This window comes from Scardinius erythrophthalmus, assembly GCF_964197995.2.
Source record: "Scardinius erythrophthalmus genome assembly, chromosome: 1".
Lineage (NCBI taxonomy): Eukaryota > Metazoa > Chordata > Actinopteri > Cypriniformes > Leuciscidae > Scardinius > Scardinius erythrophthalmus.
Window position 1 is genome coordinate 59,609,711 of NC_138221.1, and position 13,805 is coordinate 59,623,515.

The 13,805-nt window shown below is 43.1% G+C and overlaps 1 protein-coding gene across 1 annotated transcript in view; it reads right to left on the reverse strand.

Moving 5' to 3' along the window:
• fam20ca (FAM20C golgi associated secretory pathway kinase a) overlaps nt 1-13,805 on the reverse strand; it is a 73,619-nt gene that overhangs the window by 12,495 nt on the left and 47,319 nt on the right. The window contains exon 4 of the mRNA XM_081361195.1: nt 6,088-6,180. Coding sequence (XP_081217321.1) covers nt 6,088-6,180 — 93 coding nt within the window. The remainder of the gene's footprint in view (nt 1-6,087; nt 6,181-13,805) is intronic.

Sequence of the window (13,805 nt, forward strand, 5' to 3'; positions counted from 1 at the left end):
GAACATAAAGTTGATTAAACTGGCTCTAAACACTCATGTTACAAATTATTCAACCCCCAAAAGTCACACTTTTATTCTTTATAACGTCCAATAAACGCTGCAAGTGCTAAGAAGCTTCTGTCACCTCTCTACTGCAATCTTGGCTGATTCCTCGCTTGAAAAAGCTTCCAGATCACTGATAATCTTTGGTTTTCACGATACCACTGCTTGCTTCATTTTTCCACCAAATATTTTCAAAGAGACGTAAATCTGAATACTGTACAAGGCCACTCAAGAGCGTCCTATGACTAATCCCTGAACCAAGCTTCAGTAGATTTGGATGTACACTTTGGCATGGCAGTCCTGCAGGAAAGTCCATTGATCATCAAGCTTCAGTCTCTGCACCGACGGCATCACAATCTTTGCCAAAATGGCTTGATACTTCAAAGAATTTATGATGTCCTTTATACAGTCAAGATTTCCACTTCTTGCTACAACAAAGCACCCCATAACAAGACTGGAGCACATCCATGTTTGACCATGAAGATGGTGTTCTTCTGCTCATAAGCTTTACCTTTTTTTGCATCAGACATACTGCTGATCCATGGGTCCTAAAAAGTTCCAGTTTGGTCCCATCACTCCATAAAACATTCTTCCAGAACTCCACAGGTCTATCCAAATGAATTTTAGCATAGCTTGTCTAGTGTTTTTCTTATACTCTGCATTGAAATGTTTTTTCATCGGGTCATCTTGCAGATCTTTGGCAGTAATTTGTTTGTTTTTTTCTCTGATCAAACATTGCATTCCCCTTAATGATATTGTGCTTTTCCTTCAACACCCTCAAGGGTTTTCTGGTAAAACACATTTTAAACTTATGAATAAGGCTGCCAGCTGTGACTCTACAAACTTTTAGTGTTTTGGAAATCTTCTTGTAGCCATAGACTTTCTAATGTAATAAAACACTTTATTCTCTATAGCTTTTATGAGAACTCTTTAAACTTGGCCATGTTTGCTACTCAACTTCAGCACATGCAAGGGCTAAATGTATGTATGTGTAACCACACAAGCTAATTCAGTTTTGTTATAGAGTTTCCAAAGGCTTTGTGACTTAAAAACAGCAGCGATGAATAGAGGTTGAATAATTATGACATAGCTGTATTACAAAAAAATCCTATATCTCAAAATAATTACATTATATATTGGCAAGAAACGTTGTGCTACTGCAGTATGTTTACAGTGTTATTATCACTTTTATTTTGCCACTGAACTGTTATAGATTCTTTTTTATTTATTATAAAATTCTGTATCTTTAGAAAAGCCTACATTTGTAAATTATTATAGTCTCCGAGGGGGTTGAATTATTTAAATTGCAACTATATATATTTGTTGACCCTAGAGAGGATGATAAATATTATAATTTTGGATTTTAATTACAAATCTGCATCTTGTTTTTTTTCTCAACCGATTAGAGATATTTCCCCAAATTAAGGTCAATAATGTCAAAACAACAGCCAGACATGCAAAAACACATTTTAATTTTGCTATACAGCATCAAAAGTAAAATAAAAATATTAATGAAAGTTAACTTAATAAATATAAATCTAAAGCATTTAACATCTTACCATGGTCAATAAAATAATATTAATTTAATTAGCACATTAAATATAAATGTCTACAGGACGTTTGATTATTAATACAGTATTTTATAATGTTTCTGGAAATAAACTCTGTATGTTGTGTGTATGACAATTTGTTTAGAAGTAATTCATAGGTAAAATTAAACTTTCTAATAACTACACACAGAAGTTTAATTCCATTCAGTTTAACTTTCTTGTATTCAAACTCGAATCACAATATAAATGTTATGTTCTGTTTAGTTCTGTTTCATTACCATGGTGTTTTGGTTTTCCTGTTTGCCTGTCTATGTTCCCTATTAGTTTCCATAGTTCCTAATTACGCACCTATTTCTGTTCAATTCATTACCACTTCTTTTGTATTTAAGTCCTTAGTTTCCTCAGTTGCGTCATCTTAGTATTATATGGTCGTGTTATTCTGTGAAGATTATTATTAAAAGACTGCCTATTTTGTCTTTGCGAGCTCATTACAGCCACACAGTGTGACATACAGTTTGAATTTGCACCCTGTTTGCATTTCAATTCAAATAGAGGAATTGAATTGTAATGTAAAAGTCTTTCAGAATTCAATTCTGACTGGTGCACAACCCTGGTGGAGGGTTTATTCAGTTCTCAGTCTTTGTCTGTGTGTGCAGTGGGCCGTCTCGGAGAAAAGCTCACATCGTGTTGTGTGTGCGCTTTCAACATTCAACCTCCAACGACACATGGGCTCCAGGCCCCTGAGAGACAGAAACCCAAGCCTTTGAGATGAAACCACTCAGGGGTCGCAAGTTGCAAAGCAACTCTGGACGCAGGCGACAAAGAGCCCAGTGTGGAAACACCGCATTCTAGAAACAGACATTTGTGGAAATAAGCTATAACAGGGAGGAACCGCCGTTGGAATTGGTTTACGTACTGTAAACATACTGCAGTAGCACAACGTTTCTTGTCAAATTCAATTGTTTTCACATGCTCACACGCTAATGGAATATCAATATAATAATTCACTAGCAAGCATCCTCTCAGCGTTATCACTCAGCTGACAATAAATTGGCATATCGTACTGCGCTTTTTCTCTCCGAAATAAAATATATCATGGACATGACAGCAACAACGTTCTGGAAGAAATCAAGTGGGTCTCACAAACTCAATTAGCTCTCTGATTCCACAAAGCCTTCCTCTGCGGGGTGTCTTGTTAAAGTCAGCAGGGAGTTTTCTTCCGCCTGCACTCACATGCACCTTGTTACTCTCGGTGTAACCGTAAGGTGTATCGACTCTATAGCACTAAGTGCTTTTCAGGCCGTTGTTAAGTAGTCTATATATATACGTATATTCTGTATTCATGAAACAGCTGGGTGACCATATACTATTTACCATAATGTTCAGTATAAAACAGAAAATACTGCAGATACTGTTTCCCATAGCTTCTTCTTGACTAATTATTTAGTCAGAAAATCTAAACATTTATACACAACACTGGATTAAATTTGAGCATTTCAAAAACATTGAACACATTTCATCTTTAAATTTGAATCACACTGTATTACATATTACAAATGTAAATGCAATCAAGAGCGCTTTTCCTGCAACAAAAGGAAAGGGTGGCTTTCAGCGGTCTGTTTTTTTTCAGGTAGTGCTATGCTAGTTTCAGTTAGCTGTGACACCAGCGAACAGACAACATGGACGTCTGCCGAGTGGCCTGCGTGGCTGGATCAGCAACTAAAGGTGTGTGTGTGTCTGTGTGTGTACAGAACTGCAGGTGCATGTTCTCTCCACATGCATTCAGACAGACAGATTACAAGACTCACGCAGACAGGCGCAGGAAAAAAAGCCATAAAATCCAAACAGACATGCACTAAACCACAGATTTGAACTGTCAATCACATACAAAGATATTGTTCTCAAAAGCTCATGGTGTCTCTTACATGGTGCTTCTCTGAAACAACTGTAAAATCTTTCCTGGAAGTATTACGGAGTGATCACAGAATACGGCAAATCAGGGCCAGCTATGCTAAGCTAATCTTAGCCCACTTAGCACACATGTTCCTCTCGGTGTAACCGTAAGGTGTATCGACTCTATAGCACTAAGTGCTTTTCAGGCCGTTGTCCAAAAGTCTTGAGTGACATGCGCAGAGTGGCGGGAATATAGTAAGAGTTGGTTTGGCTTTCTGACATCACAACAGTGTGAGCGATCCTGTGCATAAATGTGAGATGTTTGTGTGTGTGTGTGTGTGTGTGTGTGTGTGTGTGTGTGTGGTTTTGGTTTCTTTCCCCCTGCCCATGTCCATTCCAGAGCAGTATCAGAGTCCTACAGGTGTTTTCAGTGAAATAACTGGGTGAACGCCAAACTGAAGGTCTCTGTGAAGGGGAATTTACTCTTAAAGGCTATTTGGTTGAATGAGCCTTCACACAGGCTACTAGATTGTAAGACAACCAGACTTTTTGAATTTACAACATAACATCAAATTATTTATTTCAAATAAGTAATGGTGTTTTCTTAATAACATTTCTATTTAATTTATTTACTAAAAAACAGTGCTTCACTGGAATTCAGATTTGCTTAGTATTTATATAACAAAATAACAGAGTTGTAGGTGCTGCGTCTGGAATTTATCAGCATGTGTTGTTTTTAATGTTGGTTGTGCATGAGAATAATAATAATAATAATAGCAATAATAATAAATATAGCTGCAAGCAGCAGTTAAGGGGCCAAGCAAAAATGAGGCATAATGAGTTATTAGACTTCAACAATGAGTAATTAAAGATTTTTTTTTGATTATTTTAGGCAACTAATACTAATAATATGATTTAACTACTAATCACTTTTGATCAATTGTTGGCGCTGTAACCAAATTGATGTTGTGGGGTCAGTGTAAGGTGACAATGACATGTACAAAGTTTCGTGTCAATATGCCAAAGGGTTGCAGTTAAAGCTTGGCATCATGCCAATAATTTTGTTGATGTGTTATTCGAGAAGGGTTTGGTCAATCAAAAATCTTTTAATAAATGTTTTGCAGGCATGGTCTCACAATAATCTGAGGCAATTTATGTGAAAACTGGACCAACGGTCTAGGAGGAGTTAAAATAAGTAGGTTTTCAAAGAAGTTCAAAATGGCAGACAGCAATTTTAACTGAATATGTCAAAATTGGTAACAATGTTCTCTGTACGAGAGCACCAGTTTAGTTAAAATAGACAAAATGAATCAGCTATTAACACTTTTGGAAATTTTACTATCATTTTTGACCACAAGGTGCTGCTGCCTCAAAACCTTTAGGGCATGGTGCCGATGACACATATCAAGTTTTGTGACTATACGCTAATGTGTTCAGAAAATACAACTTTTTACGGCATAATTCAAAATGGCCATCATCATTTGACTCGGTATCCTGCACTGAATCATAAGAGACCAGTTTTATGATTTTTTGGTAAGCCGTTCAGAAGTTACAAGCAAAAATAACTATTTTCATATCTCCAGACCAGTAGGTGGCGCTGTCCCGAAAAGCCACAAGTAGCCTCAGTTCATTCTTGTGATGACACCCAGACTCGTCTCAATATGCTAAAGCGTTGCGGAGACATAGCTTTGCATCCATTTTTACGTGCTCTTCAGCAAATTTGTTTGCGTCGTTATTCGACAACGATTATCAAAAAGCTTTTAATAGCTTTTTTTATTTATTTTTTCTTATGTTATTAGCATAAACCAACAGATAAAGATAACTAACAGTGCTTAGTCCCTAATAATTAAAATTATTATTGAGACACTTTTATGTTATAATGTAACATTCAGGTGCAAGAGACATTATTGATTGCTGTGTAAATGTCATTATGCCACATTAAAAATCAGGAAAAAGTTGTCTACAATAATGAGAAATACAATTTGAAGTTCAGACAATACTGATTACATTGTCAAATTCACTGACAATCTGATCTTGTGTCTTCCAACCTTATCATTACTGTCATACACCTTAAAACAAAATCACATACCCATCATATCTAAAAGCCTCCAAACATTTCTGCCAGACGAAGATAAAGGCAGAGCAAACACAAAGTAAACACACTGGGACGCTAAGCATAAATTCTTGGCAATGCTTAAGGTCACATGATCTCATTGTTATTCAGATGGTACCAGTTTGTCTCTGAAACCGTCACATTTACAAGAAAATAAGGAATACAGCCAACAAAAACATCGGATCTGCTATTTATGTGGACCCACTTTACATCTTTAACTACTATGCACTAACATTAACAATTAATAATTTGATACAATTCACTTATTGTGTACATACATGTGGTTACATTGTACTTAGATTTATTGTGTTCATACATTGCAAAACTCTTGTGCTGATATTGAGGTGGGATACAGGCTTCATTTTCAATAATAGCTTGAAATTATGCAACTATCAAATAAAACAACTTAACTACAAATGCGTAAACACCTCATCCCAAACTCTCCCACTGGCCATTGAGACATGCAAATAACTCTCTCTCTCTTTTTACCTGTCCAGATGAAATGCAGCGATCTCTGCGTTGTGCCGCTCAAAGTCAGAGAAGTAGAAGAAGTCTGGAGGTGTTTCTTGTTCTCTGGTTTGTCTAGAAGAAAAGAGTAGAAACAACAAACAACGTTGATGTTAGTGCTTGTTTGGCAATGAGCTTCTGGCAGAATCAGAGGCACAGTTAGCACACAAACTACAGTAGAAATATTTGTTTTACACCTAACAGCCTCAGAATGCAAAACTAGAGTATTGCTTACTGTGCAGCTTATACTTTATACTTCATTCTAGACAGTATGGCTGCACCCGAAATCACATACCCTCTTGAGAAGGTATTATTTTGAATAAGTAATGACTTAATGACTGCCAAAAAAGCATGTTCTATATAGTACGAGTGTGTGTAGTATGAATGTAATCGGGACATAATACATTTGCCATGTTGGTATTATCATGTGACCTACGCCTTCACTCTTGCACTTCTTTGGTCAGCATCAGTCTCCTGTATGCTGCATTGTCATCACATAACTTCACTGCTGCAGGTTTAAGAAGAAATTTTGCATCTGAAATACATTTTTGATTTAAACTGTTCCAACTTTTAGTATGAAATATGTACAGAAAGTGATGTCCAACCAAAGTGATGTTTGTTTGTATGACCCTACAAGTTAATACAACTTAATATATATATACTACAGCTTACAGGTTTTATTTTACTATGCAAAAAAATAAATAATAATTATAAAAAAAAGGCATTCACTGACATAATCAGTTATGAATATTTCATTGCATCTCTCTTGTTTTTGACAGCCTGGCCATGTCCGCAATATTTGGCATGTTTCATTGCACTATTTTCACAAATAAAATAATTGACTCCAATCACAACTACGTAATATGATTACAAAAAAAAAAAATATATATATTTTTAATATTTAAATATAGGGTGAAGATGTCAACATCACTTTTGGCCACCACTATAAGTACCATGTTGAAACATGTATTAAATCATAGCTGACTTTGCTTCCATGTCATTAACCACATATATTGGTTATTGGCTATATCTAGGATAACATACTACCATACTTTGCTTATTATTTCTGCATTATGCAGTAGTCTATCCGTATATTCTGTATTCATGAAACAGCTGGGTGACCATATAGTATTTACCATAATGTTCAGTATAAAACAGAAAATACTGCAGATACTGTTTCCCATAGCTTCTTCTTGACTAATTACTTAGTCAGAAAATCTAAACATTTATACACAAAACTGGATTAAATTACAAATACATATTACAAATGTAAATGCAATTAGTTGTCTTGTCAATTAAGAACGCTTTTCCTGCAACAAAAGGAAAGGGCGGTGTGGCGAGGGGGGCGTGGTTTTGCGAAGTCTGTAGCAGGAGAGAAAGGAGGGGGCCGATCGGTGAGTAAGTAGGTCAAGTGCAAAATGATGATCACCTGTGTCTGATTGCAGTGATTGGCGTGGAGAGACCGGATATAAGCCGGCATTTGGGAGGAGATGAGAGAGAGAGTTTGGACTGGAACCTCACCTGTGTTGTTGCTGAATGGACGTTGTCTTTATTGTTTATTTTTGTCACTGCCGTGTTTGCCACGGTGAAGGCGCTACGTGCGCACCTTTTGTTTTGTCCTGTCTGTGCACTAATAAAGTGAGTGTTTCAGTTACGCCGACCCCTGTCTTCTTCCTTCCGTGCATATTTGTGACGAACCTCATCACACTGGTGCCGAAACCCGGGAGGGAAGAAGATCGCCGCCGCCATGCAGACTCCGCCAGGTACGCCATTTGCGGACATCATTCAATCACTCGCTGGTCTTCACCAAGAACACCATCAACATCTGCTGGCCATAAAGGAGGAGCAGGACAAACGGTTCGAGGCGCTCCTCCGAGGCCAGCATGAAGACCGCGAGCTGTTCCGGAGCTGGATAGACCGGGAGGTTAGGGCCGTCCCCCCAACATACAAAGACTCGTCCTCGCCGATACCTCTCAATAAGATGGGCCCGGAAGACGATCCGGAAGCTTTCCTAGAGCTATTTGAGAGGTCGGCTGAGGACCGGGGATGGCCCTCTACGGACTGGCCAATGCGGCTGATACCCCTGCTCTCCGGAGAGGCGCAGGTAGCCGCACACCAACTGCCAGTCCAGAATCTCCTGGTCTATCAGGACCTCAAGCGGGCCATTCTACAGCGGGTTGGCCAGACTCCGGAACAACATCGCCAGAGGTTCAGGACATTGGACCTCAAGGAGTCTGGCCGACCCTTCATCATGGCCCAGCAGCTCCGGGACTCGTGCCGCAAGTGGCTGATGGCCGACGGAAGCGACGTCGAGGGAATCATCGATCGTGTGGTGCTGGAGCAATTCGTGGCGCGGTTGCCGACAAGGACCGCGCAGTGGGTCCAGTGCCACCGCCCGACGTCGCTGAACCAGGCCATCCAGCTGGCGGAGGACCAAATGGTGGCGTGCCCGGGGGTCGGCGCCTCTCTACCATCGGCTTCTCTCTCTCTCTCTCTTTCTTCCCCCCCCTCTAAGCCCTCTCCCCTTCCCAGGTACCGGGGGAATCTGCCGCCGAGGCCGGCTCCAAGGTGGAGGACAGGGGGTGCAGCGGAGCCGGTACCTGCCCCCAGGCCTCTTCCCCGGGGAGGGGGCCCATCAAGGGGGGGATTCTCACCCCAAGCTGCCCTACCGCTCCCTCCACGCCAGTCCCTTGACCCGCTTCCTGCCACTGGAGCGGCGGGGAGGCCCGGGCCGGCTTGTTGGCGCTGCGGGGACCCGAGTCATTTCATCGATCGGTGTCCGGTGATGGAGGTGGGGACACTGATCCGGGTCCCCGACGCGCCACAAGCTGCCCCCGATCAAGCTGGCCTGTACCAAATACCTGTGAGTATAAAGGGGGGTACTTTTCAGGCTCTGGTGGATTCAGGCTGTAACCAAACCTCGGTCCACCAAAGCCTGATTCAGCCTAAAGCATTGGATAATGGCCGCATGGTTAAGGTACGGTGTGTGCACGGGGAAGTGGTGAATTATCCGTTAATGCCTGTGGATATTCAATTTAGGGGGCAAAAGCATAGTGTGGAGGTGGCGATTAACCCGCACCTCCGGCATCCGCTGATTTTGGGGACAGATTGGCCAGCGTTTAATGAGTTATTGGGTCATTTATGTGCGGATGCTTCTTGGGTAAAAAAGGATAAGAGGAAGGTGGCGATTGCTCAGTTGGGAGAAGCTGATCCGGAACCTCTGGGTACTGGTTCAGGGGAACGGAGTGCTCTGGAGAGAACCATCCTCACAGAGCGCGATGATTTTCCCCTGGAACAGTCCCAGGATGACACGCTAAAACATGCCTTTGATCAGGTTCGCTCTATCGACGGCCAGCTTCTCCACACGGACCAACCCCTCACCTATCCGTATTTTGCAATCCTAAAAGATAAGTTGTATCGGGTAACCCAAGATGCCCAATCAAAGCAAGATACAACTCAGTTGTTGGTACCTAAAAGCCGTCGGGAAATGCTTTTCCAGACGGCTCATTCTAATCCAATGGCAGGGCATTTAGGACAAACAGCGACACTTAACCGTCTCATGGCCCGGTTCTTTTGGCCGGGCATTCACGAGAATGTACGCAAGTGGTGTGCGTCTTGTCGTGAATGTCAGTTGGTGAATCCACCGGCCAACCCAAAAGCACCATTGTGCCCTATTCCGTTGATGCAGGTCCCCTTCGAACGAATTGGTATGGACCTCATCGGGCCATTAGAACGGTCAGCACGGGGACATCGCTTTGCTTTAGTCCTGGTGGACTACGCAACGCGATATCCTGAAGCAGTTCCGCTTCGCAATATTTCCGCAAATAGTGTGGCGAGCGCTCTGTTTCAATTAATCTCCCGGGTGGGAATCCCGAAAGAGATTCTCACCGACCAAGGCACGGCGTTTATGTCACGAACGATACGCGAACTTTACGGATTATTGGGCATTAAATCGATCCGGACCAGTGTCTATCACCCACAAACAGACGGGCTGGTCGAACGATTTAACCGCACTTTGAAATCCATGATTCGAAAGTTCGTACAAGAAGACGCCAAAAATTGGGATCGGTGGTTAGAACCCCTCTTGTTCGCTGTACGGGAGGTCCCGCAAGCCTCCACGGGGTTTTCCCCCTTCGAGCTTCTCTATGGACGTCAGCCCCGCGGGGTGTTAGATGTCCTTAGGGAAACTTGGGAGGACGGACCTTCAGCTAGTAAAAATGAAATTCAGTATGTCCTGGACCTGAGAACAAAACTCCACACTTTGGGGCGGCTGTCACGGGAGAATTTGTTACAGGCTCAGGACAAGCAAAGTCGGCTGTACAACAGGGGGGCTAGACTGCGTCAATTCACACCGGGAGAGAAAGTGCTTGTATTACTTCCTACCTCTAGCTCAAAATTACTCGCAAAGTGGCAAGGACCTTTTGAGGTTACACGGCGAATTGGAGATCTCAACTATGAGGTAATACGAACAGATAGGGGCGGGGCACATCAAATTTACCACCTCAACCTGCTTAAAAAATGGTCTGAGGTGGAATCATGCTGGCGATGGTGGTGAGCGGAGAGGAGGATCTCGGTCCAGAGGCGAATGTCAAAACGAAATCTCTCGCCCTGGCCGCTGGGGGAGACCACCTCTCACCATCCCAGCTCACTGATGTGCATAATTTACAAGCAGATTTTGCTGATGTGTTCTCGCCCCTGCCTGGTCGAACGGACCTCATTCAGCACCACGTTGAGACAGAGCCGGGCGTGGTGGTTCGCAGCCGGCCGTATCGACTGCCAGAGCACAAAAAGAAAGTTGTGCAAAGCGAATTAGAGTCGATGCTAGAGTTGGGAGTAATAGAAGAATCTAACAGTGACTGGGCGAGCCCGATAGTTTTAGTTCCTAAAACGGACGGCTCGATTCGGTTCTGTGTAGATTACAGGAAGGTGAATGCTGTGTCGAAGTTCGACGCTTATCCAATGCCAAGGGTTGACGAATTGCTTGATCGGCTGGGTACTGCTCGATTTTATTCGACATTGGACTTAACTAAGGGATATTGGCAGATCCCCTTATCTCCGTTATCCAAAGAAAAAACAGCTTTCACCACGCCGTTTGGGTTACACCAATTTGTCACGCTTCCTTTCGGGTTGTTCGGGGCTCCGGCAACATTTCAGCGTCTGATGGACAGGATTCTCCGACCGCACGCTGCATATGCCGCTGCCTACTTGGATGATATCATCATCTATAGTGGTGACTGGCAGCGTCATATGCAGCAAGTGCGGGCTGTCCTGAAGACGCTGAGACGAGCTGGGCTCACGGCCAACCCGAAGAAGTGTGCGATTGGGCGGGTGGAAGTAAGATATCTGGGCTTCCACTTGGGTCATGGACAGGTGCGTCCCCAAATTGATAAGACAGCAGCGGTTGCGACTTGTCCGAGACCCAAGACCAAAAAGGAGGTTAGACAGTTCCTGGGGCTGGCGGGTTATTACAGAAGGTTTGTGCCTAATTATTCGGACCTCGCCAGCCCGCTGACTGATCTAACTAAAAAGGAGGTACCAGATACGGTCCAATGGACGGAGCAGTGTCAGCGGGCTTTTACCCAGATAAAGGCTGCTTTATGTGGCGGACCGCTCTTACATGCCCCTGATTTTTCTCTCCCTTTCATCCTACAGACCGACGCGTCGGACAGGGGGATGGGCGCGGTCCTGTCCCAGGAGGTGGAGGGTGAGGAGCGGCCGGTGCTGTACTTCAGTCGGAAGCTCTCTAAGAGAGAGACGGTGTACAGCACCATAGAGAAGGAGTGTTTGGCCATCAGATGGGCCGTTCTCACCCTCCGCTATTACCTCTTGGGACGGGAGTTCACCCTCTGTTCGGATCACGCTCCCCTGCAGTGGCTCCACCGCATGAAGGATACCAACGCGCGGATCACTCGTTGGTATCTAGCTTTACAGCCTTTTAAGTTCAAGGTGATCCACAGGCCGGGTGTACAGATGGTTGTGGCTGACTTCCTCTCCAGGAGGAGGGGGGGGAAGGCTGCAGGCCGGATGGCTCCCCGGCCTGAGTCGGGCGGTGGGGGTATGTGGCGAGGGGGGCGTGGTTTTGCGAAGTCTGTAGCAGGAGAGAAAGGAGGGGGCCGATCAGTGAGTAAGTAGGTCAAGTGCAAAATGATGATCACCTGTGTCTGATTGCAGTGATTGGCGTGGAGAGACCGGATATAAGCCGGCATTTGGGAGGAGATGAGAGAGAGAGTTTGGACTGGAACCTCACCTGTGTTGTTGCTGAATGGACGTTGTCTTTATTGTTTATTTTTGTCACTGCCGTGTTTGCCACGGTGAAGGCGCTACGTGCGCACCTTTTGTTTTGTCCTGTCTGTGCACTAATAAAGTGAGTGTTTCAGTTACGCCGACCCCTGTCTTCTTCCTTCCGTGCATATTTGTGACGAACCTCATCACAGGCGGCTTTCAGCGGTCTGTTTCTTTCAGGTAGTGCTATGCTAGTTTCAGTTAGCTGTGACACCAGCGAACAGACAACATGGACGTCTGCTGAGTGGCCTGCGTGGCTGGATCAGCAACTAAAGGTGTGTGTGTCTGTGTGTGTACAAAACTGCAGGTGCATGTTCTCTCCACGTACCTATGTGTTCAGACAGACAGATTACAAGACTCACGCAGACAGGCGCAGGGAAAAAAAGCCATAAAATCCAAACAGACATGCACTAAACCACAGATCCTCACTGTCAATCACATACAAAGATATCGTTCTCAACAGTTTATGGTGTCTCTTACATGGTGCTTCTCTGAAACAACTGTAAGATCTTTCCTGGAAGTATTACGGAGTGATCACAGAAAACGGCAAATCAGAGCCAGCTATGCTAAACTAATCTTAGCCCACTTAGCACACTTCAGTTTTGGACGAACAAACACAGAGGGAAAACTGTATTGCCTAAAGGTTGCTCATATTGAATAGAGTTTATTTTAAGTATCAACTGAATGAAATTAAAATGAATTATTTATAGTGGTATGAAATGAATGGGGATATCATTCTCGAATCAGAAATTCAGAACATTTGGTCATTAGAAATCTCAATAAGAAATCTTTCATGTGTGTTTAAAATGTGAACTTTGGTCTCTTGGCAAATCAGCGCAGAGTTTGAGCCATCATTGAGATCTCTTTTGAAACCCAGAGGAGAATAATGTGAGATTACTTGGGTCTTTTACTCAGGATATTAATCCATCTTCTTATAATCGCATAGTAGCTGTCCAGGAAAACTAATTGAGATATTAAAGAGATCTAGTTAATGATTTTTCTGTCCTACAGGAAGCCCTGCTCTTACAAAAACTCCAGCCATCAGACCTTAATATCGAAAGTTAATACATTAACTTTTTAGTCCCCAAATTCCCATTTTCATCTAGCCATGAACTCTAAGTGCTGCTTATGTCTTCTTCCCTCGCCACTGTCAAAACACTAATGGAAAAGACTTTCTGTGACTTCATATATTTTCATTTGAGGGACAAAGCAAGCTTTTCGCTCTGAAATCCTCCTCCACCATTATGATCCACTCAATTTCCTGGATCAAAAGGGAACTAATGGATTTTTATTTGCCAGATGAGGCCTAAAATGTACCGCTGATTCAGGCGACCTCTCTGGAGAGGGGATGGGGGGCAAAGCTTTTGGCCCAGAATGCAGTGAGTCACACAGGAAGTGAATGAAGTGTCATGTGCCAC